This window comes from Eublepharis macularius, chromosome 10, assembly GCF_028583425.1.
Source record: "Eublepharis macularius isolate TG4126 chromosome 10, MPM_Emac_v1.0, whole genome shotgun sequence".
Lineage (NCBI taxonomy): Eukaryota > Metazoa > Chordata > Lepidosauria > Squamata > Eublepharidae > Eublepharis > Eublepharis macularius.
Genome location: NC_072799.1, coordinates 71,508,137 through 71,534,282, shown reverse-complemented (window position 1 = coordinate 71,534,282; position 26,146 = coordinate 71,508,137). Strand labels below are relative to the sequence as shown.

Sequence of the window (26,146 nt, the reverse complement as noted above, 5' to 3'; positions counted from 1 at the left end):
TATGGAGTGTTGTAATCCGAAGTGTTTGAAACACTACTGTTTGTAGATGTTCTGCTCTAGTCAAATACCATCAGGCTAGCAGGAGCTCAAGTGAACTCAGTGCTATGTACAGTATAAATAATCCTCATATTTTGAGCAGCAAACATCATGACCAGCTGATATTTTCTTTCACCAGGACCAGCTGTTCCCTAGGAGTGTCTGGCTGGAGCCGTATGATCTTATCAACATAGTTCAGAGTGGTATCGAAACACTGACGAAGCCTCTTGTGCAGCGATGACTGTTATAGAGGAAAATCGTCCTTTTGCCCAACAATTATCCAATGTCTACTTTACGATCCTTTCACTTTTCTGTTTTAAGCTGTTTGTGAAAATCAGCCTTGCAATACTCAGTCACTTCTACATCGTAAAAGGGAACAAAAAGGAGGCGGCAAGGATAGCTGCTGAGTTTTATGGGATTCCTCAAGGACAAGGTATGTTACTTGTTTGCTTTATTATCATTATTGGCTCTTCCTGTTATTGATCTGTTCGTTTTGAAAGTGTTTTTTCCCAAGAAACTCAGTCTGTGATTTTTCTTTTTCTCCATGCCAATTACTTTTTATTGCGTACTTTAGTTATACTGCATGCTACCCCGTTGTGCAGTATAGTGATTAGCTTGCCAGATGAGAAATGAGCAGAGCCAGGATGTGATCCCCATTCGGCCATGAAGCTCACCGGATGACTTAAATGGAAGCTCAGTGGCACTTCAAAGACGAACAGCATTTATTTCAATCTGGGATGTCACAAATCTTGCTCAAGAAAAGGTTCAGTTCTCAAACTTGGCCAAGTTGGGATGGCCGAGTATTAAACTGAAATGAGACCAGGTTTTTTGCAAAGTAATTTATGGAGCAGTTCTTTGTCCTTCTAGACACTCAAAATGTTTGATGATCTGAAAGGGGATTAGTTGGAAGATTCTTTGATATAACTCCAAATAGGAACTGAATCAAAGTTTGCCCGATATTGCCTCGATTTTATTTAGTCTTCTTCAAAAGTTCTATATAAGTTCAATCTAGACAATATTGAATTTGGGGGATGTTTTTATTTACTGAAGGAAATTGACTTCTTCCAGTATATTGGTGTTTATGTCCACTATGTAAGCAGGTCCAAAATCTACTTCAATAGGGCCAGCTAACAACAGCGTCCCCTCCCCCAAAGCATGCCCCATTCTGCACACCCAAATGCGTCCTTGGAGGAGTGTGTACTCTCTCGAGCTCCTTTAAGCCCCTCTGGTGCTGGCCAGGCTAACGAGTTGCACTCTGCTCCCTCCAGGCACCTCTCCTAGCATGAAATGTGAGATTGCCCAGAGTTCTGTGCAACTCTGAGCGTTTAAATAGTGCTTTCAGTTTTAACACATTAACATCTTCTAATCAGCCCTGCTGGAAAACGGTCCTGTAAAGAAAGTCAGTACTATTAGGACAGATATGGATGGAAGACTGATAGCACTATCCTAAGCAGAATTACGCCCTCCTTAGCTGATTTGTTTCAATGGACTTAGAAAGGTCTTGCTGAGGATTGCATTGTGAGACTGAAAAAGGGTGGCTTGCCTAAGATCATGTGGCAGAGATGAGTTCTGAACTGTTGGGAGACAGTTGGGTCAACTGATTACATCCTTCCATTTTTTAAGTGTTAGTGCAATCCTAGATAGAGTTACACTCTTCTAAGCCTATTTACGTTAATCCTAAACTTCCTGTTTAGGATTGCACTGTAAACTACATTGCTCAGCTCATGCCATACTTCGGCTGAATCTGGGAATAAATTATTCTTCCATTACTTCCATTACTTTGCCAGGAAAACTGGGCAAACAGTAAATTCTTGATGGATTCCTGATGCTTGTTTGTCACACTTGATTTTAACCAGAAAGAGATTTTCAGTCAGCTGAATCCACTCTATATTATAAGAGAAATTTTACTTCATGTTACTCTACCTTAAGTAAAGGTGGCATTTTTTTTATGACAGAGCTTTTATGCCTGTATTAATGACCTAACACACATGTACTTTTCACAAAAGCATCTCCAATTCAGGAACAACTTCACTGACTTAAATTTCTGCCTATTGGATAGTTGTCAAAGGTACCAGAGCCTCTCTAGGGGGAAAACCCCCAAACCATTTATAACCTAACAGTAGAGGCAGCTGTGAGGCAAAGCGATAAGCTAATGAGCTTCAAAGTCTCAAGTGTAGGATACAATGGACCAGGGATACAATGGACCAGGGCTTTTTTTCAGCTGGAACTCGGTGGAACGGAGTTCCGGAACCTCTTGGAAATGGTCACATGGCTGGTGGCCCCACCCCCTGATCTCCAAACAGAGGGGAATTTAGATTGCCTTCCGCGCCGTTGGCCCTGGGAGCATGCATTCACTTTGTGCACGCACATGTGGTACCAGGGGCACCACCTCCCGCCAAGAGGGTTGCCCCCTATGCTAGCAACCCACTGAGTTCCACCACCACCTTTTCCCAGAAAAAAAGCCCTGCAATGGACTAAACTTTTGAGCACAGTATTCTTGTTTGAAAATATGGGGTCTTCCTTTCTCTAAAAGAGGTACTACTTCTAATGAAAGAAGTCTTCCTTCAACAGAAAATGCATCACTCTAGTAAAAGGGAGTCACTTGATATAAGCTAATTGTTGCCAAGTAGGCCCCCTCTCCTGCTCTAAGGCCTGCCATGAACTGTGTTAAAGTTTCCTGCATTGCTATTTTATTGCTACACAAAAACTGCTTTGCACGTGTGTGTGTTAATACACGTGTCAGTTTCCTGCCTGCGTGTCAAGTGCCTTGCTGCTGTTATAGACTGTGTAGTTCCCTGACTCCATGTTTGGATAACTGCACAAAGGACTCTCCTTCTGGGCAGCCCTGCCCTGCCCTGTACCTGGACTTCCTAGTGTGCGTTTGGACTTTGTTACAAGTGTGCCCCGTGCCTGCATTGCCATCTGCCACGGACCGTGCCTGTTCCCTGCCTTGGACTGTGTTTTAAGTACTGTTCCCCCTGCCTCCATGGAAGCCTGCCTCATATGGGCCCAAGCCGCTGCTAGCAGCCGGGCGCCTGCCGGGGAAACCTCCAGCGAGCCTGGCTAGGCGCTCCCTGGTCAGTTCCCGCCTGGAGCCTCCCGCGGGCCGGTCCCCGAGCTTGCCCTCGCTACCGGGCGACCTGCAAACCAGCCCCAGCTATGCCCAGCCGGCGTCCATGTTCTCAGGCAGCCAGAAGACCCTGGGAAGAAGACTGCTTTGGGAAGCCATTTCGGCGAAGCGGGCACACCACGTCCGCAGCGAGAGTACCTCGCCCCGCTCTGCATATCTTAGGAGCCGCCCCGGAGAAGGAACTAAGTGCCGACCATCCCAAGCACTTAGAGAATGCATCTCAAAGAAACCTCCGCATTCCAGAGCTGAGGACATCAGGACAAGCCCTGTCCGCTGGAACATCCTTTCAGCCCCCTTGGATTTCCCCCTCCCTCTTTTGTCCCCTCTTCCTGAGGTGTCACTTATCACGATCAGATTACCAAAGTGGCCCATCCAAGCCATTCAGTAACCCATTAGACCCTTTGTTTTAATCTGTGAGAACCACCAAGTACAGCACCAGCCCCAGGGTACATTTTGGGGTATTTAAGCCGGTCTCCCAGACCGCATGGTGCGCGTGCCATCCTATCCAGACCTCCTTGCTGTCCGTCTGTGGTCCCAGTGCTGGCATTGGGCCACCCCTCGCTGTCGTGTCTCTGCTTCGCTCCAGGATAAGTGAGTATTCCCCCTATCATCGTTGGGAACCAGCTAATGCGAACGTCTCTGTATTTCATACTCTGTATTTCCTAGATCTTGTGTGTTTCTTGTATGCTTGTGCAAGTTCAGGCTTACGCCACATTGTTAGACAATACACGTGTTTGGAACCTATTTTGTAGTTTGCCTCTTATTCACTAGAGTGTCTGGAATCGGGACCTCCGTAGACATAGGTTAAGATCCGCGCTAATTTTAAGTTACAGACTGCTACAGCTAATTTCCCCCTTATAATAAAAAGCAGTTCTGGTAACATATTAGGAGGATGAAAAGAAGTTTGTTTTATCTGACAGCATAATGAAGTGCGAACATCATGTTTTTCTGCATCATGTGACAAAAGTTGACTTTTGTCTGAATTAGGTTCTTCAGTAGTCATTTATTTTCTATATATGAAACAGTTTATTTAACGGAACTCAACAAATCCATAACCTTTCCTTTCTTTATTAGCTCCTTTGACCAGAAGTCTCAAGCTCACAGGCTTATGGCAAACATATCCACAATTTAAAACAACATACAGCAGTACATAACGCAAGATAAAACAGAATACAAACACTACAAGATAATCATCATAAATCATTATCTTGATGGACTATAAGATAATATATAATTACATAAAGTATTCGGTAAGGATAAAATATATGTAAAATGTACAAAACGAATGCATTAAAATATATAAAACCAGAATGGGGAAAAGTTTAAATACAGACTTCTATTCAGAACCTCGAATTAAATTTAGTTTAGTCTAAATCTAATAACCCTATGTTCAATAACCAATACCAGTAATAACTTATTGGCATTTTGTTAATGGCCAGTCGCTACAAAGCTGCCAGAATTTTTAAAAACTTTTATCATTAGGATTCATTGTAATGTGCTGTGATGCTGATGATGCGAAGTCAATACACAACAGTCATTTTTTACAAATAAATACATTGTTTTAAGGCTAATTGGAGAACTTGTACGAAGATTTGCAGGCACTGCTCCACATCTAATACACTCCCTTTATATGTAGTGGTGATAAAGCTGTTTTTATGTCTCCTCAACTGTGACATTCCCTAAGCTTTGGTGTTAACATGCATGTGAGATGACTGGCATGTGCTTTGAACTTAGGTGTTCTACAACTAGCCTAAATTAGGCTCATCATGAAATATCTTTTAGCACAGGCGAGTGACTACCCAGCTGTTTCCAGAAACAGGAGTAATTGCTTCAAGTCACCTTTTCCCCTTCATCCGTCATATCCAATGATCCATCGGTGGAAAATTATGTAGTAGCTCATATTTCTCAACCTGTTATCCAGAATGGTTGACTGCACTCACACTGTTATGAATGATAAGTAATGTTTTCCTATTGCCCTGTTTAACAATCACAACTGATAATGTCACTCAACAACAGTTGCTGGGAGAAGGGAAAAAAGGACAAGATGTTTCCTTAGCTCACATTCCAGACAGATCACAGTTCTATTAATAAAAAATGATAGACCTCTGCTAGCTTTCTAAGTACAATAGAGATGCAGTTGGTTATGAAAGGAATGTGGTAGGGAGTAACGACTCAACATAGTACCTAAAGCGCTATTGTTTGGTATTTTGCTTTTTTCAAACTCAGTGAGCCCTTATCTTAAATAGTTGAACCATAGATATTTTTTTCTGTTGAAATGAGTCTATGGTGCTGACAGAGAAACACAGGGACAGAATAAAGTCAATGAACGCACTACCCTACTTGAAGCATTGGTTCACCATGCCTAGGCTATTTTTTCTCCCTTGGTGTAGGGATGGGTTTTTTTTATTTATTTATTTATTTATTTATTTGAAATTTCTATTCTGCCCTCCCCGCGAGTGGGCTCAGGACGGATAACAACATATTAAAATACAATAAAAATACATCTACATTAAAACATTAAAACAACAGTGTATTAATACACATTTAAAACAGGATATAAAACAAGATGGTGGACAGCCTTCACAGGGAGGGTTAAAATTTTATACACCCCTTTTTTTCAGGCCGGCGGAAGCCCAGCCTCAGCCATATGCCTGGCAGAACAACTCTGTCTTGCAAGCCCGGCGGAAGGATAGTAAGTCCTGCCAGGCCCTGATCTCAGCAGACAAAGCATTCCACCAGGTGGGAGCCAGGACCAAAAAGGCCCTGGATCTAGTCGAGGCTCAGCAGGCCTCCTTGGGGTCAGGGACCACCAACAGCTGTTTGTCCCCTGATCAGAGTGTCCTCCAGGGAATATATGGCATAATTTATGACGTAAAACTACCACTTAGAGTATTAGAGATTGCTTTTAGAAAAGGAAAAACTCTGATTTTTTTTTTAAAGAAGTTGTACTCCTTTCTGAAAAGTGGCAATGTTCCAGCTCTGTCTACCTGATCTATCCAGCTCTGGCCACCAACAGTTCCTGCTGGCTTAGTGTGGATTTTCAAGATTTCTCTCACCCTTATCACTGCTTATATGATCTTGAATCAAAAATCCTCCTTTATCCACTATGTGGCAGAGAGCAGAGTAGGGTGATTAAAAGAGGGCACAACAGAGAGGCAGCCTATGGAAGTTCACTTTTGTTTAAATAGCATATACATTACAAGTGGTTAAAAGCTTCAGATCCTCCCCCCCCCCCAAATCAATTGCATCTATTTCTGACACTGCTCATTCTTAGGCACTAAAGGGCACACACAGGCACTTGGGCTTGACAACTTCTTTGAAGTTTCTGTTGATTATGAGAAAACCTCTAATTTCTTGGAACGTGGCAGCCTGAGTATGACAAGCTATGCCACTGAATATAGTTAGAATTAACAAATTTCCGTTTGCCTGTACACTCCTGGTTCTTAGTCTATGGATAAAGCAATCACATCTATGTCTTATTTTCAACAGTTTATGCAAAATACTTATAGACCATCTCTAAGCACATCGCTCTCGAGATTTAATGGGTGTTTCCCTTACTGTAGACCAGGAAGGAGCCTAGTGGCAGAGTAAGGACAAAGATTTATTATAGCTCAAGTTTTCTCAGGCTAGAGCCCTCTTTATCAGATGCATCTGAGGAATTGCACTCATACCTTGGGAAAGCTCATGGCACAATAGATCTGTGACTCTTTAATGTACTATTAGGTTTGCCCACCTCCAGGTGGTGCCTAGAGTTCTCCCAGAATTACAACATCTCCAGGCTGCAGAGAGAAGTTCCCCTGGAGAAAATGGCAGCTTTGGAGCATGGACTTTATGGCATTACATCTCCACTGAGCTCCCTCCCCTCCTCAAATGCCACCCTTCCCGGGCACCACCCTCACATCTCCAAAATTTCCCAAGCTTGAATATGCTCCATTTTGTTTTTGCTACAACAAACTAACATGGCTAAATCCCTGGAATGTGTTGCCTTAGTGGAATAGCATCTGCTCACGCCCACCTCCTTTCGCTTTGACTCATTGGGGGTTTGGCAAACTTGACTTCCACTGCTTTTTCTGCATGCAGGGTCTGATGGGGTGGTGACAGCTTAAGGGAGGCAGCAGCAGCTGTAAATGAGAAAAGAGAATGGGCTCACCAGACTGGAGTTATGCCTATCCCCAGTAATGCACACATCCACACACAGAAGTATATGTGTACCTCTTTAAATGCCGCTGCAAAACATCCCCTCTCTCTTCCTTTAACAGTATTAGCTAATTTGGGAGGCGGGCAGAGGAATTCCTGGGAAGAAGACCTTATTATGAATGGAAGCAAGGAGGACTCTTTCTTGCATCTCATGCTCCATTCACGTGCCCTTAAAAAGCTGCCTAGAGGTAGGATTCCATATATGGTTGAAAAGCCCCAGAAACAGGGCTGGATCTTGGAGGTGGACTACAAAGGAGCCAAGATACAGTGGTACTGAAAATGTAATTTGGCCAGCAGGCATAAGATCTAGCAGCACTCCACCATCGCCTGTAAACACATACCTATCTACAAGTATCAGTTTTCAAACAACAAATGTTAAAGCTTTATGCTTCTGAGGGGCAATCTTTATATTATTGAGAGCGTTTGTTTGAAAATTAACTCAGACCATAACTTATGCATCTCTTTTTCCCAGGCACATCACTGATGTAATATGATCATTGGTCTAGTTAATCTGCATGGTAACTTTATCCTAGATCAGTCTCTTCTGTTTGCTTATTCGGGCAGATTTGCTCCCAGTATTATACCTCGTTATCTAGAGCCCTGCTCCGGTCTGCTAACATGTTTGCTCCGGTCTGCTAACGTTAAGTGTCTCTGTTGTCTTGTGAGTCAATGCAGAAGAAATTAGTTTATTGGATCATCATCATAAAAAAAGAGTAGCTATTTATACTTGATCCCTGCTGCTATATTTTAGCAATTGCTGTTATTTTCTAATTTATATTTCATGACATGCTGCACTTAACATAGTAGTTTTAATTTTTTTAAGTGTTTCAACATTTTTATCATGTTTCTTTTAAGAAGTATTTTCCCCATTTTGCAAATACTAAGACTAACTTTCACCTGCTAAGATAAAGAGAAATCAAACAGCCTTTCCTTTTAAACCACATAAACAGACCCGTGCTGTAGCTAAGCTGATTCTTTCTGGTTTTATAAATAGAAAGTGCCAATGCAATCCTTCCCTTCCCTTGCTCTACCCGTCTGCCTCGCTAGTAAATATTGCTGAATGGGTATCAGCCAACAGCAAGTAACCATGTCTTTTGTGAGAAGATGTTAAGGGAGGGAAGAAAGTAGTTAGCCGATTGTGGACATTTCCAGAGGGAAAGAGCATCTGCATTCTGCTTGGCAGAAGGAAAAAAATATGACCACAAATGCTGCTACTCAGAGGAGCTGCACTAAACAGAATCTCTCAAAGAGAAGCCTCGAATACGTCAGGGAGTGTCCTGCGAAACGAAAAGCTAGCTGGGGTATTCTCACCAGCCAAGGTCAGTAAAGCAGTCATTGTCACAGGCTGGAGGGGCAGGAGAATATGCTAATGTGAAACTTTTTTTTTTGCGCAACAAACTAATTATAAATTGTGACTGTTTCCTAATTAAAATGTTCGGTATAAATACTTATTTGAAGCATCTGGGTTCATATATATATTAATGCAGCTTCTTTGTACCTGCATAATTCTGTAAAATGAGCTTGTTTTTATGGAATGCTGCTTTTGCAAAGGTTGTGGCTATATATTTAAAGAAAAGTGTGTTGCTAAGCCCTGAGAGCTGTTTATAGAGTGGAAGGGGGGAAGGAAGCTTGTAAGAACTATAGCAGACAGGAAAAGACTGCAGAAAGAGTTAGCAGTCATTTGGTGCATGGTGTGTGTCTTCAGAAGCAATGTGATGCATACAAAATATATTGGGTTACACTAATGAAAGAGCAGTGAAGTTTCTAATTATACTGCTCCTGCACTCTTACCCTCCAGTAAAGACTGGGTGGAGGGAGCACAGTTTGCTAGTAGCCACTGGTGGAGAGTGGCATAACATTGGCACACTACTGCGGAGTGTGCCAATGCTACACTCAGATGCGGAGCAGGTTAAGCCCAGGAAATATCCTGTTTAAAGACATGCAGTCCCCCTCCTTTTTGGTCTGAAAGCTAAATGGCTACACCTGTCACTTAGCATATGAATATGTCTCTGTAAATTACATACATAAACCTGGCCTCTGTAAGCAGGTGAGGGGAGTGGGGAAGTCTAGGGGTGGGCAGGAAAACTAGAGAAGAGGAAGAAGGCAGAAGATTAAGTGGGCAGGTGGGGGGAAGTGGGATGCACATGTACTCACAGCCAGGAGGATGAGGATGGGGGAGGGGAGTAGTATGAAGTATGGGATTTCCCCTCATTATGAAAACTTGTACTTCCCTCTCCTGTGCCCTCTGATATCAAAATCAGTGCCAACCTGCAGTGCAGCAAAAAGTGACCACAGATAAAGCGAGGTTCTGCAATTTTGAAAGAATCTTAAGGTTTGCAGAAAAATATTAATGTGGCATTTGGGTTATTTTTTATACCATCCTGTAATGGTTTGCTTAGTTTGATAACTGTTTAAAACTCTTTTAGACCTTTCGTTAAACCTTTGGTCATAGATGCAGAGGAGTTAGCCGTGTTAGTCTGTGGTAGCAAAATCAAAAAGAGTCCAGTAGCACCTTTAAGACTAACCAATTTTATTGTAGCATAAGCTTTCGAGAATCAAGTTCTCTTCGTCAGATGTTTCTGTACCATGCATCTGACGAAGAGAACTTGATTCTTGAAAGCTTATGCTACAATAAAATTGGTTAGTCTTAAAGGTGCTACTGGACTCTTTTTGATTTCGTTAAACCTTTGGCTTTGGACCATAAATATAGCTCCTCCTTACATTACTTTAAACTTATACCTCAGGAGGGCTCTGGTCACAGCCAACACACTTTTTAATTCCACTCTCACAGAGGTTAGTTGTTCTCTACTTTACCCAAGCTTATACCTTAAGAACATCTTCCCTCTGATGAAGTGAGCTGTGACTCACGAAAGCTCATACCATACCACAATTTTTGTTAGTCTTATAGGTGATACTGGACTCTTGCTCTTTTCTACTGCTACATACAGGCTAACACGGCTACCCATCTTGATCTACCTTCCCTTTTGTGCTTGTGTGGCCTGTACATTGCTGCCTCCCTGACTCCTTCAAAAAGTTTTCATGCCACCAAAAGTTTTTACCTTAGACCTCCTTGTTATAGATGGTAGTTTGATGGAATGGTCAGCATGTGAAGGTGGTTGTGAGGAAAAAAAGATATTTATTTCTTAAAGGTAGAATTTATTTATAAGAACATTAGCATGATAGTTGCAGAGTTTTGGTAAATGTCTTGGTTTTAGAATAGTTCCTTAGCTTGGCAGTTTCAAAGACAAGTTATATATTCACAAACCCAGTCACACAGACTAATTTTCTGCACAGATCTTCACTAACAAAATAAACTTTCATCTAATACACACACAGATTCGCTCAAGCCTTTCCACACAACTTGTCCGAACCAGATGGATTAATCTCTCAATGAGATATACACAGACTTTCTCTCTCAAGAGTTTGCCTGCCTTAGACAGAATTTCTCAGAATACCACATAGCCAGCCAGTTCAGGTTCCACACAGGTTGCCTGCTTTGACCATTATCAGAATTTTCTCTGACACTCTCAGGCGGCACACAGCCTACTTGTTTTGATCAGAATGAAAACTTTCTCTCAGCACACTCTCTCAAAACTACAGTTGACTCTGACTCCCAGGGCACAGCTACCCTCCCAGATCACACTGTGCTCATTCAGCCTCCCCTCCTTCTTTCCTCAGAGCTAAGTTACAAGAGACGAACTACACGAGGACGTGCACATGAAGGGAGTCGCAATGTTAGCCGGGAAGCTGAGTTTTAAAAGAGATCAGAAGGCTTTGTCAATTTCCCCTCTCTACAGAGCTAGGGGAGATGCTCCTCAGAGGGTTTCTTAATTTCCTCTTTGCCTCCAGAAGACTCTGTCAGTTTCACCTCCCCTTCTAGAAGAGGAAGAAGAAATTAACAAACTTTCTCAGGAGCATCTCCCCAGGCTCTGTAGAGAGGGGAAATTGACAAAGCCTTCCGATCTCTTTTAAAACTCAGCTTCTCTGCTAACATTGCAACTCCCTTCACGTGTACGTCCTCGTGTAATTCGTCTCTTGCAGCTTAGCTCTCAGAGACCTGCAATTTAATTGACAGCAACATTTTTTTTAAAAACCCACATTAGCAAGTAGAAAGAAACTCTAAACTATTTAAATGCAAAAATTACAATTAGTTTGAAAAAAACAACAACTGCAAATTGGCAAACAAAGGGTTGCATGTGTACACTGTCTTCATACTGCCTGGAACTTTGGCAGCATGAGAACACAGCAGAAGTGCAGACTTTGAATCTACACAATATTAATTAGGCTGTGCACCATTAGATACACATCTCCCAATCCAATGCCCATCACCTGCAGAATGTTGTTGGGGGCATTCCCCTTTTCAGCTTAAAGGGTGCTTTGGATAAAGTGAGCTCTCCCCTTTAAAGCAAAAAGTGTCAGAGGCAAATCACATCCTCTGATCATAGTTAATTCCCCCCAGGTCCTCTTGATACTGTAAAGGGGGTAAAACCCCTAACAGCTTGAAGAATCCTTAAAGGGTTGGGTGTGAAATTATTGTCAGTAAGCATGCACTATAAAAGCATGCTTATCCCAATTCCAATTTTACCCTAAACTCTTCCATGCATTGCCGGGGAGGGGAAAGTAAAATATTCCTCTTTTCATGATGTTTTGCTCTGGTTTGAGACTGGGTAAGGAGAAAATTCATCATCCCACATGGGTTTGGGACTGAGAGAGGAGCTTGTTTCTTGGTCACTACCAACTCTCAGTAAAATAATGCTTCACTGCTCAGGTATAGGAAATAGATAAAGGAGAACCAGCCCAAATCTGAGGGAGAGGGGAAGGGGATGTTCTTCAGAGATTAACACCCCCCTCCATTGGTGCTTCTAGGACTTCAACTTTAATAAATTAGTAGGTAAATGTAAGAAAATGTGGATCAAACTACACAAGACAAAGGGAGCTCTGTGAGCCCTTTTTCTTCACAAATAGCTGTATCAGGGCTCTTTCATTTTTAGTAGCCACTCTTGGACAGTCAGAAATGAATAGTTTTTCCAGAAGTTGCCAAAAACCATTCTAGGAGTTGTAATTAATTATCTTATGTCTAAATTGACATTTCAAAAAAGAGGTGAATTAACCTGGATTCATTGTGGAAACCCTTGGCAAAACTAGAGGTGATCTGATAAACTGTGGTTAACTGTACTAGTTGGTTGGTTGATCCTCTCCTTCCTTCCTTCCCTCCTTCCTTCTTTGGCATTTATAAAATAATTTCTGTTGGTGTGGTAGGGTTGCCAAGTCCCCTTACCCTCCCCTCAGGAGGGGGACAGACCTGGCTCTTACTTTGTTCTTCCCTTCTTTACTCCTTACTCTCGCTGTGCGTGCATGGACCCACAGCTACACGGTAATGGCACTTCCGGTGATGTCACTTCCGGTGACATCACCATGCAGGCGCAGGGTGCATGCTCGCTTCACAGCAGGCCAATTTGGGCCTCAAACAGGCCCAGTTTGGCCCACTTGTGGCAGAAGAATGGGACAGCCTTGACCACTTCTTTTGCTGCCAACATTAATCAAAATTATGTAGGTATAGCAGCATACTTACGGGATGTTAGCAGGAGTGCTCAATAACACAGCGGTAGTTACGCAGTACTGATTAAAGGTTAAAAGAGTTTATTTAGGAACTACATTTCTGATAGTAAAGGGGAGAGATAGAGATAGATGTTGTCTAGCTAACTACATAGTAGAGAGAATGGGTCCAGGAGAAAGAAGGAGGAGGAGGATATTGCCCTGTTTAGCCCAATAAGAGACAAGACAAGGAAATGGCCTTTAGGAGACAAGAGAGTTGCTGCCCTCACTATCCTAACTAACTGATCCTTGCTGCCCCCTGTATGAAAAAGGTTTTCTTCTCTTCTTCATTCTTCTTCATTCTTGTACACCAGACATTGCTATTTCCAACAGGGGAGACCTTCTGGTCTCCATCTCTGCAGCCAACTGGCCCACTGAGGTTCATCAAGTAAGCAAATGTTTTAAAAAGTGGCATTGCACCAACAACACAACATCCAGAAGTGATGTCGCATCACTGAAGTGACACTGACACGACGCTCTAGGATTCAGGCAAAGTCTGTAGTTTTACCAGAAAGTTTTATCCAACTCCTAGAGCGTCACGTCAACAACATGCCTGTGACATCACTTCTGGGTACTCAGCAGAAGTACACAATCTCACTGCCCCCCATCCCTGTCCTGTTCCTCTTCCCTGGTTGCTAAGCATATCTGTTTTATTCTAGTCAAACATTTTGCATATATTCTTCTGAATATCAGAGGGTCAAAGTCAGAGTGACTCTTTGTCTAGGGGCCTGATGAAATCATTGCATTAGGCAGAGTCCTGAAGCCATGCAGAAAGAAAGACAAGGGTCGAATCCACATTACTCATTCTAAGTCGCATGTTCCCCGCATTCCCCACGCAATCCCGCATGCCAGTCACATTACCTCATTAAACAGATGCATTTCATTCGCATTTCTCCCGAATATGTGGTCACAGGTTTTCAACGGGAGTTTCACGGTGACCGTGAATGAGCCAATGCGCAATTTACATGTTTTTTTTAAAAAACCACCCCCCTTCCTGTCTCTCCAGCCGTTCCGAGAGTTCCTATTGGCTGATTCAACTTGCAAGTGCTCCGTAGTCTGCAAAAGACTGTTTTTGACTTCATAGCATTGGATTTATTGATTATGCTGTTTCTGAATCAAATCTGGTAGTTTGAAAAATCATTTTGGGGTGAATCCATCCTCAGAACGGACTCGCAAAACTTCCTTTTTAACTGTTTTTTATTTTTTTTATTTTATATTACTGTAATATCGAAATTACGAAATATCGAAATAATGACACTCCAAGGAAGTGAAACTTCAGTAAAATTCAGGCACTGAACTGTTCTGCATAGGAAATGCCCACGAAAGCTTCCCACATGCTTCCAAATTTCCAAAAAAGAAACGGGAGAGAGCCATCAGTGCTGTCAGTGGGGGAAAGAGAGGCATCATTATCTTCAATGATGTTTCTTTATAAGGCAAGATCAAAATAACGGAAAAGTGCACTAAAAAAAAAAATGGGCGGGGAAAAAGGTCCCACCCAAAAAAGCGGTTTTCGAGCGGCCGCGTGACCAGAGGGATGCGTGAGAAAGACGGATTGGAAGCAGGAATGTGAACGAAGAGGAAAAAATCGTGGATTGGAGGCAAACGGAAGATATCCGATAAACATGCGGGTAATGGGTGAATGTGGATTTGACCAAGAATTGTAATTCAAATGCTCTTTTATTTTTCTTTTGCAGGAGTAGGCTATTTTATTATATTAACTGAAGTGCAGAAAAGCTAAATTTTAGAAAATCCCAGAAAGAAAAGACTCTTTTATATATATATAATATATAAAGAAAACAGAATCTATATAAAAATACATTAAAAAATCAAAGGGGGGAAATGTGCAAAGGACAGAGGACACATGTGGCCCAACAATTTTCAACATTCTGAAATCTCATTTCTTGGCAGAAGATAACGGAAATGAGCAGAACTGCTCGTCCCTACTTAAAACCATAACATGGAGAGATTATTTAGACTGGACTTTGGTTTGTAGAAGGTATATTGGAGAGGAAAGGTTTTGGTTTTGGCATATCCTTTGTATTTTTCCTAAGAAATCGTTAAAAACAATTGGCAGAGACTTTGTTATTATTTTAAGTAGCATGATTAGATAAATGTTATACAAGCATTCTTTTACTTTTAGGATTAGACCCCATAGGCAGGAATTCAGATTCACGATCCAGAGGAGTTCGCCATGTTAATCTGTAGTTGCAAAATAGTAACAAGTCCAGTAGCACCTTTACGACTAACCAACTTTATTGAGGCATAAGCTTTATTGAGGCATCTGACGAAGAGAGCTGTGGTTCTTGAAAGCTTATGCTACAATAAAGTTGGTTAGTCTTAAAGGTGGTACTAGACTTCTTACAGATTCACAATATTATTGCAATAGATAATTTTTGTAACACATTTGACTTGTAAAGCGATCTGTAAACTTTTTACATTTGCTGTTACAGCAAATGCAAAATATAAATATATCTGGTGAAATATTCTCCCTTTTCTAGAGGTAGGAAATGTAAGTTGACAGAGGGTGTTTTGCCCAGGGCCATGTGACAAATTAATGAGATCACATTGATTCTCTACTATTAAATTATGTAATCGTATTTTAAACTATGCCTTGTGGTATGTTCTGTTTCTATGGAACACTGCAAAGCTTTAGCTTTCTCCTAAATTCAGATCTTCGGAGGTTTCCTTGCTGCCATGTCTTTGTGGGTAAAAGTTCATATTGTAATGAGCTGCAGTGATCCTTCTAAAATGGCTGAAGAAGAGTACTAAGAACAGACTGCAGCTAACAGAGACAGTTTTATTTTCTTATTAAACATGAGCAGGATTTATAATTATGATTGGCTGGAAATGCCATGGGGAGACGGAGATTTAGGTATTGTATAACATTTTTTCAATCATTCTTTGTTCTTGCCTGTTTATATGAATTATTTTAACCTTCTCTCTGCAGCATTTACAAAACTGAGTGCTGCTGTTCTCAGTAAATTAGATACCAGATGGCTTCGAATACAGAGTCTATATTTAGTCTGAGGTGCTTCGCATTTCAGTCAGAGAGGAAAGAATCATAAGAACCCTTTGAATTGGATGTATTTTCCAAAACTGCCTTTTGAAGTCTTGCATATTTTTGTTTCAAAAGGCACAGCTGACTTAGAATATATTGACATGTCCAGTACTGTAAATGGGAAAGCTCCTGTGCGCCTATAAAAAAAGGGCAGGAATGTCCTAAAATTAACACTAACAGTACATCAGCCGTAATATGACTACCTGCAACTCTGCCTGTAACAGAACACACATAATTGAGCAGGAAAGACAAGGTGCGATATTTAGAACACATTAGGGTTGCTCGCCAATGGATGGCAACTGGCAGGAATCCGGAGGGAGCAGGGACATGGAGGGCACTGATGTTACATCACTTCCAGGGAGTTTCCATGGAGTTTCTGGCTATTCCTAGAGAGGCATGATGTCTGTATGTCTCTAGAAGTGTTTAATGCTATTGCCGAATGGTGATTTTTAATTTCACCCCCTCCCACCAGCTGCTGGAGTGCTGGCAGGCAACAAGAGCTGGGGGCAGGTAATGTCCCACTCTCAGAGGGCAAATGGGAAGCCTAGAGCACATGCACATAAATGCATGCATAAGAACACACAATATCAGATTCCCTCATGCAGACAGAAAAGTTGAAGAACTTGATTGCAGGTGTTCTGTAACTAAAGCTAGGTTCACTGTAAGAGCCAAGCCTTCTTCTGCCCAGCTGATTTCCAATACACTGCTATACGTGCTTACTCATAAATAAGCACATACATTTTAAATAAATAAAGACCTTGTAGTTGAATGGGATTCACAATAACAATCTCTTCAAATTTGAAAACTCCAGCTTTTAACCAGGCCCTTCCTACTTTTGCAATAAAATAAAATTAACATGCACTGAGGGAGAAGTTTATACTGAATAGATATGATACTGAATTTGTGGCGTTTAAAAATGCTGTTTATCATACATTGTCATTTGTCCTATTAATGAAAAAGTAACTCAGTGTTGTAATTTAAATTGTTCCCTAGGTTCGTGGGCAGATCGCTCACCACTGCACGAAGCAGCAAGTCAGGGACGGCTCCTTTCTCTAAAAACGTTAATTGCACAGGTAAATATGCTTATTGTTATACCTGACTCTTTTGCAATGCATTTTGTGAATACAGTCATTCACATCTCTCCTGACTTGGATGCCACAGTTGGTTCAGCTCAGTCACAAGAAACAGTCTGGTCTGAGGTGTATGGATGTCTTTCAGTTGGCGAGGCACGTCAAAGTAGACAAACTGCTTAGAAGGGATGTAATCCTTGCCATTCATGGCTATTTAGAGATGTGCCCTTTAAACCTGGATTCAGCCCTATTAGGTTAGTCAAGTAAGTTCAAAAGAGCAGGTGTGGAAAGAAACGGTCATGAAACTGCTGCTGAAGCAGACCTCCTTGGACCTGGATGACCTAAATAATTAGTCTCCATTGTCGCCACCATCCCATTCTTGGACAAGATATTTGAGTGGATGATATCTACACAATTTGGGGCAGTCTTGGACAAGATGAATTATCTAGATTTATTTCAATCCAGATTCAGGCCTGGTTTGGAATGGAAATGGCCTATGGTTACCCTGCCTGATGATCTTTGCCAGGACACTGACAGGGGATTCTCCTGGGTCTCTTGGAGGTTACGGTAGCATTGACCATAGTATTGTGCTGGACAGTCTGCTGGATAGAAGGGGCTCACTAGGCTTTGACAGTTTCAGTCTTTATCTGGCAGGCTGGTTCCCGAAGGTAAAGCTCCTCAGCCTCATGGCATTTATGCTGTGAGGTCTCAGAGAGGTTCCCTTTGTCCCCAGAGCTGTTTAATACATGAAACTGCTGGGAGAGCCATTGTGGCGTGGTGGTTAGAATGTTGTACTAGGATCTGGGAGACCCAGGTTCAAATCCCCACTCTGCCGTGGAAGCTCACTGGGTAGCCTTGGGCCAATCACAGTCACTCAGCATAGCCCACCTTACAGGCTTGTTATGAGGATAAAACGGAGGAGAACAATGGAAGCTGCCGGGTCCCCATTAGGGGGAAATGCGGGGTATATCTTTATTTTATTTTTTATCATCCAGGGATTTGGTGTGAGGTGCCACCAATATGCAGATGATACCCAGCTCTGTTTTTCCCTAAGTGCTGAGTTGGGTGGGTCTGTAGAAGTCCTGAACAATGCCTGAAGAAGGTAATTGGACGGATGAGAGCCAATAAATTAAAATTCAATTAGTCAATTATCATCAGTCCTACTGTTAGTAAATTATACAGCTACTTGAGGACTGAAAAGACAGTCGGTCCTGGAGGAGGTTAGAGTAGGACTGCCGCTGGATCCTGGCCTGTGATTGGAGGCACAAGCCTCTGTGACACACAGCACCTTTTATCAGCTTTGTCTGACACGGCAGCTAGAGCGACTCCTCAGAAAGCATGACCGGGCCATGGTGATCCATGTTGAGCTCATATCCTGGTTAGCTCATGTGTGTTACATGGGGCTGCCTTTGAAGACGGTCTGGAAACTTTAACTGGTCCAAAATGTAGCACCCAGGCTATTGGTGAAGGCCGGATACAGAGACTGTATCACCCCCTGTGCTGAAAAATCTGCACTGGCTGCCCATTTGCTGCTGGGCCCAATTCAGACTGCTGATTTTTCCCCTTAAGGCACTCACAAAGCAATCCTAAACAGAGTTAATCCTTCTGACCCCATTGACTTAAGTGGGCTCAGAAGGGTATAACTGCTTAGGATTGCACTGTCAGTGCCTTGGAGCTCATGCCCCTGAAAGACCATCCAGCACTTAAGATCCTACTTCTAAGCCCTGCTTGCTGTTCCCGGCCTGTAAAGATGTTAGATGACAACCAGAGAAAAGGCTTTGCTGTTGACAGCTCATACTTTCCCCCGCCCCCCAGACCTTAACAGATGCAAGAAGCATCCAGGTATAACATTTAATGTCCCTAAACATAAAAACAGAAGAATTGTTATCAAAGAAAGCAACTATTCTAATCACTGTTCAGCCTCAGGAAGTTGTATCGTAAAGGAAAAATTACAGTTAAAAAGTCCGTTTTTGAGAAATGTTTGTTGTTCATCTCATGTTTCTGCAAGTCAGAGGTTTAAGAATGCCTTGCATCCTCTCGTGATCAGGCGAGCTTTCATTTTAATAAGCGCAGGTAACACTGTTGGCCTTAAACCAAGTTCTTTTGGAAGGACAATGAGCTGCCTTTTGATTTTAGACTTCTTGCCTGTTGATATGATAAGATTCAATGGCTGTGAATAACTGGTTTAATGATGAGAGATTTCCCTCCCTTGTTCAGGGTTATAATGTAGATGCTCTAACAATTGATCAAGTGACTCCACTGCATGAAGCATGCCTAGGAGATCACGTAGGATGTGCTAGAATCCTTCTTGATGCAGGAGCAAACGTGAGTATTGCTTCTTCATATAAAGTCAGTACTAATAGCACCTTAAATAGTGACTACAAGAAAAGGCAGTGCAACCGTTGGAGAATTAATGTAACGTTCTATCAGTGGCCCTCTGTATTCTGTTCCAAATGATGATTTCCAACAGTAATTGAGCGAATCCATTTAATAAATGTGGAATGCATATTATCCAAATTCTCCGCCATTTCCAGATATTAAAAAAATTGTATCTAATCTGAATCAATTTTTAAAAATCCTCACAGTGGATCAAAAAGGGGGAATGTTTCTACAAGCCTGGGGAAAGTCTTGGGTTTTCAAAAAATTATGAGAATGCATTGGGGAGTCAGAAAAATCCGAAAATCATAGAAGCAAAGTCTTCTTCTTTAAGAAAAGTGTGCCACTGAATTCTTGTGGTACACGTTGTGAATTACCTGGGGATGCTCGAATGCAGAATTTTATGTGTGGTCCTCAATTCACATGCAGGCTGTTCTTGCTCGGCACACGTGAATGCCGCTTTCACGGGAGCTCCCTTTATGTGTCTGCATCTGCAGGTGATTCTGAAGGGCAGAGTGCCAGTTCAGCTCTGTTTTCACTGTGAGAACAAGTACTGTTACTGTAGGCTCCTTTGACTTGCCAATTTGCATTTCTTTAAGGTGTGAGAAAGTATCAAGATCTGCATTTTAATGAATGGTTGTGGGAGGTGGGGGGAAAACGGGATACTTTTAGATCCAGAGGAGTTAGCCGCATTAGGCTGTAGTCACAAAATAGTAAAGAGTCCAGTAGCACTTTTAAGACTAACCAACTTTATTGTAGCATAAGCTTTTGAGAACCACAGCTCTCTTCATCAGAACTGTGGTTCTTGAAAGCTTATGCTACAATAAAGTTGGTTAGTCTTAAAGGTGCTACTGGACTCTTTACTATTTTGGGATACTTTTAGCAGTTGAGGAGGAACTGATATCGAATGGGTGAATGTATTCATGCAGAGCAAATGACTGTGTGAGTGAGTGCATGGAAAGTTGGAGGGGGGACACATAACGTGAGGTTTACTTGAGCATCCCTAGGTATTTAGTAACATGTATTTCCACCCTATGTTGTAAGATCTCAATGACCATTTGGGGGGCAACCTGCAATCAACATTGCTGAGGATTCCAAGCCTCTGGTAGTGTCAGTATGGTGGAGGAGGGAAGAGGGACAGACTAAAAAAAAGTAAAAGAGAGGAGGGATGGAAGCTGAAGGGGAGAAGCAAAAAAGGTAAACATGGAAAGCTTGTTAGGAGAAGGGAACAGAAAATTGTGGGTAAGGGAACGAGGGCCAGGGCTTTTTTTCAGCAGGAATGCAGTGAAACGGAGTTCCGGCACCTCTTGAAAATGGTCACATAGCTGGTGGCCCCGCCCCCTGATCTCCAGACAGAGAGGAGTTTAGATTGCCCTCCGCACCGCTCAGTGTGGAGGGCAATCTAAACTCCCCTCTGTCTGGAGATCAGGGGGCGGGGCCACTGGCCATGTGACCATTTTCCCCAAGGGTGAGTTAAACTTTTAAAAACTCCCCCCTTGTTCCAGCTGATCCAAAGTGGCATTATTGTGTGGTCCTGAGTTCCATCACTGAGCTCCACCACCTCTTTTCCCAGAAAAAAAGCCCTGACGAAGGCACAGAGAAAAGGGTAGGTAGGTCGGTAGGCAAAGAGGGAAAGCATGAGGAAATGATATTTCCTCTACCCCGCTCACACAATGCTCACTAGTCCTCTATTTGAATCCATATAATTTTCCAGTTTTGACGGAGTGTATTTCTTCTCTTCTTGACAAGCAATAGACAAATTACTGGAGGGTTTTCTACTCTTCCTCCTTTTCTTTGTTGTAACGTATGCAGTTTCTGGTTCAAAGACTGTTACCCTTCAGATTCTCTTTCAGTACGCTCACTGTAACATCAGAGATTTAAAAACATAAATAACAAATATTCCTGAGACAGAACATTTATATGTGAACAAGTCTTCTACTTCTCATAGACACATTTAATATTTCAGGTAAATGCGACAACAATTGATGGAATGACCCCCCTGTTCAATGCTTGTTCAAGAGGGAGTGCCTCTTGCGTGGAGCTTCTCTTGGAGTACGGTGCCAAAGCTCAGTGGGAGACGTGCCTCCCCTCTCCAACTCATGAAGCAGCCAGCAGAGGTGAAACTTTGGAATTACTGAAGTGGATCCAGAAATGGATCTGGTATTGCAAATGTAATTTCTTGTTTCAGAGGGTAATTATATTCTCTTTGGCTAGGTCACAGTGACTGCCTAGAGTTGCTAATTTTGCGGGGTATAGATGTTGACCAAGACATTCCTCACCTTGGAACACCTCTATATGTAGCTTGTATTTCACAGCAGAAACGATGTGTTCACAAGCTTCTACATGCAGGTACGTGCTTACTGAATCTTTTTATTTTAATTTGATCTCAAACAAAACCGTCATTGATGCATGAGCAATTAAGCAAAACATTAACTTTGTTGTAAACCAACAACTAATTAAGGCAACAGTTACATAGGATTTGATACCTTTCATGTTATGTTATTGCTCATCCAAGATCCCATTTTCCTTTAGATTCCAACTACACAACAGGGTTTTTAAGGAATCAGATCAGGGTTCCCCAAGCCCACTCTATTTCCTTGCGGCCACAAGACAGCTAAGGAACTTACTGCCTTAAGCACTATAGGGTATAATTTGGATTGGGACAGCAGCACTGGGGAAGGAAGGGTGCCAGCCTTCTTGTTGCACGATTTCTCAAAACAGCCAAGGGAAAATGCTTTTTTGCCCCGTTGTGAGACTGCACATGCAGCCCTAACAAAGGGGCAAGTAATGGCTACCCTGATTAAACTCGTTAAAAAAGTACTATGTAATTTTTCGCTGAATACAGTTTGTCTGATTCCCCCTCATGCTTTTACTTACCATATCTTTCTTGTAACTTATCTACTTCATAGAAGAAATGATTATGCTGGGACCAGTTAATTTAGAAACAATGGAAAAGGCCTATTGGTAAAAGAAGACTTGAAAGATATATAATCCTACTATATAAAAAGCTAAGTGTATTCAAGACAACTCACTTCATACTCTGGTGCACCTCCAGAGGGAACTGTTGTGGAAGGAAGCCCAGATAAGGCAGCCAGACCTCCAGAGAGTGTGCCGTGGCGGGAAGCCCAGGCTGGGATCAGGCAAGGAGCAGGCGGTAATGCCTGCTGCCCGCTGTCACCTAGCTGGGATCAGGAGCGGAGCAGGTGGCAATGCCCGACCCCCATCTTAACCCAGCTGGGATCAGGAGCAAAGCAGGTGGCAGTGCCCATTCCCCATCTTCACCCAGCTGGGATCAGGAGCGGAGTAGGTGGCAATGCCCGCCCCTGCTTTCATCCGGCTGGGATCAGTGACAGAGAAGGAGGGAATGCCCGCCTGCCCACCCTCCCCTTTCTCGAGCCCATTGTATTTTCCCCCACAACGGGCTTTGTTGCTAGTATAGCTAATATTTGAACTACACTGTATACTTCAGATAATGAAGTGAGCTTTGCATCTTCTTATAGAAGGAACACCATCAGTACTCAGAAATAAAATTGACCATTCATATAGCGTGCAGGGCAGCACCCTTATTTGCTGAAAATCGCTTCGCAGTCCCTTTTCCCTCAGAAGATTCTTCATTATCCTTTCAGTTTACTTTGGGCTCTAGCCAGCAACATCTTTCAACATTGTTCACAAGAAGGAATAAATTAATCTTGATAAGGTTACAAGAAGTACTGCTATTCTAAGGTATATCTACCTTTTAACAAAATATATTTTCCTCCTAAATTATATTTCCTTTTAGACTCAACTGACCCATCTAAGAGATGCTGCTACTATAACCTCAGGGCTAGACTACTGTAATATGCTGCCTATAGGGATGCCCTTAATTAACAGCAACTCAGAAAATTCAGTGTAAAATGCAGCAGTTCATCTCTTAACAGGGTTGATCTGATATGAAAAAGGGACACCTATTCTAGATCACCAACGTTTGTTTCTTCTTTATTTCAAGCCTCAGTTTAAGGTGCTGCGTCTTATCATTAAAACTCTTCAAGATCTAGGACCTGCATACCTGAAGGACCGCCCCTCCCTTTATCAATCTGTGTACCAATTATGCTCCTTCCAACACAGCTTGCCCTCTGTGTACTCTCTTAGGGATGCTTGATTTTATGCTGCCGCTTTGAATCTATGGGATGGTCTGCCAGAGTTGTTTAGATGAGCACCTTCTGTGGCAGTCTTCAGGAAATCTTCTAAATAACCTTGTTAAGGAGGGCTTTTGTTGAATTTTATACACATTTAACCAATCCTTTTTAGTTGTGTATGGCCAGGTTGTCAAGTTTTTATACTTGTATCCTGCCGTTTTAATTATTTTTGCTATATGTATTGATTGCATATAAGAAAGGCCGGCAAAAGTGTTTAAAATAAATAATTAAACCTACTTTTTAAGGACTGGATTTTAGGTACTAGGGTTTAACTGTAACTGTTTCAATTAAATCTCTGTTCTTTCTCTTTTTCAAATTTATAGGAGCAAATGTGCAAAAAGGGAAGTTTTTAGAAACTCCGCTACATGCTGCTGCAAGGCAATCTAGTGCAGAAATAGTAAACATTCTTCTTGAGTTTGGGGCAGATATTAGTGCCAAAAATGCAGAGCTTGAACGCCCTGTCGACGTAGCTTCTCCACGTGGCTTGGTGGAAAGAATATTGCTTCTACATGAAGGTAAAGTGGCTGCTGTGTAAAAGCAATTTTATATACGAGGAAACTGTAGTTTTTGAAAGAAAGCTTTTTAGGGAAAGCTGCCAACAGTTTTTGGAAGTATTGATAATGGAACCTTTCTATGGTAACTTTTGCAAAAATCCAGGGCTTTTTTTCAGCTGGTGGAACAGAGTTCTGGAACCTCTTGAAAATGGACATATGGCTGGTGGCCCCGCCCCCTGATCTCCAGACAGAGGGGAGTTTAGATTGCCCTCCACACTGCTCCAGCGGCGTGGAGGGCAATCTAAACTCCCCTCTGTGTGGAGGTCAGGGGGCAGGGCCACCAGCCATGTGACTATTTTTGCCGAGGGTGATTTCAACGTTTAAAAACTCCCCCCTTGTTCCAGCTGATCCAAAGTGACATCATTGGTCCTGGGAGCATGCATGCACTTTGCGCGCGCACATGTGGTACCAGGGGCACCACCTCCCACCAAGAGTTGCTCCCTGTGCTGGCCAACCCACTGAGTTCCACCACCTCTTTTCCCAGAAAAAAAGCCCTGCAAAAATCCATTCAATTTTTTCAAATATCCCTAAGCAGTCTGGATTCACTGTATATAAAACATCATTTTCTTCCAACCTACCCAAAGATTAAAATCTTTTACTTAAGTTCTCTTGCTTACGCCTCCACCATCTGAAGTGCATTGAGTGGCTGCGTGTGACAGGTCCGGTACAACAGTGGCACCAAACTGGGGGAATTTAATTTACCTCTTGGCCTTTAGGCAGAAAATGAAGACTTTTTTTGTTCCAGAAGACATTTGGGTTATAAATTGTTCTTACTGTTTTGGGCATTTTAAGATACTAGCTCAGGATTATACTGTCTGTTCTTTGGTTGATTTGTTTTGACTGTTTAGCTTCTGCTTTGATTGTGGTTCAGTTTATGATTTAGATTTACTGTTTTTATTTGACTGGACTGTTTAATAGTTTAATTATTTTTATGAAGGTTTCTAAAATTGCTTTAAAAAGTTGTAAGATTCCTTGCATTGGTGAAAGATGGGTTATCAATGGTCAAATAAATACATAATTTTCCATAAAGCTGGGGGATATAACCCCAATTTAAAAAATTCCTTAGAGAATTAAAGTAAAAGGAAGTATACGTCACAAAGTAAAATAATCTATGTTAGTAAAAGTAGAGGTCACATTAACTGTAATATGTAATCATTAAATGACAATGTTAGGGTTTTTTTTAACTTTGTGGTAGAATAGGTTTCTGTTAGGTACACCATAAGAAGCTTTAATTTTGTAATAAACTTGTTGCAAGTCCTTAACAATATTGAATTGCCACTTAACTTTACTTTTTTAAATTTGTTGCAGCTACTCCATGTTCTCTTTGCCAGCTGTGCAGACTATGTATCCGAAACTGTATAGGAAGAACCAGATTAGACCTTGTGCCACAACTCCAGTTGCCAACCATATTGAAAGACTTCTTGCAGTACAGATAAAGTAGCAAATAGTTCTGAAAGACTTGAACAAGTGTTTTATTGTATGTTGCAGATAAAAACCTGTAGGGGTAGGGAAGCGACTTGTACATACTAACATGTGTCCTTAATAGCAACATAGCATCATGCCGCAAGAGATATCATGCCGCAAGAGATATTTGAGGATTTTCTTAAGCACCCCAGTGACAAAGTGCCTGTATAAGTAATAAAACAGTTGTTGTTCACTCTTGGAAAGTATTAGCTGAGGCAAAGTTATAAGGTTCTATATTATAGAAGTCCCAGAAAGGTATTTTGGTATATATATATATATATATATAGGTGTTTGGAGTAATGAATCAACTTTTGTCATTATAAAAAAACCATGAATACTCTCTCAAATATTGTTTGAACATTTAAGGGTTATTTTGTGTATTTATTTTTTGGAAATATTTGCAGTTTCAAATCTGCATTGTTCAAAATGGTAACACGTTGAAAAACATAGTAATCAGGTCTTTTTTTCAGCAGGAACGTAGTGGAATGAAG

The 26,146-nt window shown here is 41.8% G+C and overlaps 1 protein-coding gene across 1 annotated transcript; it reads left to right on the top strand.

Moving 5' to 3' along the window:
• The first annotated feature begins 216 nt into the window (after positions 1 to 216).
• Positions 217 to 26,146, top strand: ASB5 (ankyrin repeat and SOCS box containing 5). Its single transcript, XM_054990684.1, has 7 exons — positions 217 to 469; positions 17,010 to 17,089; positions 19,304 to 19,411; positions 21,429 to 21,579; positions 21,677 to 21,811; positions 23,961 to 24,152; positions 25,500 to 26,146. The coding sequence occupies exons 1-7, from the start codon at positions 274 to 276 to the stop codon at positions 25,625 to 25,627; spliced, it is 990 nt and encodes a 329-aa protein (XP_054846659.1). The 5' UTR covers positions 217 to 273; the 3' UTR covers positions 25,628 to 26,146.

Coding starts and splice junctions, on each gene's coding strand:
- ASB5 (XM_054990684.1), top strand. CDS start 274: ATGACTGTTATAGAGGAAAATCGTCCTTTTGCCCAACAATTATCCAAT. Junction 19,412..21,428: donor TTCTTGATGCAGGAGCAAAC/GTGAGTATTGCT, acceptor TTAATATTTCAG/GTAAATGCGACAACAATTGA. Junction 21,812..23,960: donor TCACAAGCTTCTACATGCAG/GTACGTGCTTAC, acceptor TCAAATTTATAG/GAGCAAATGTGCAAAAAGGG.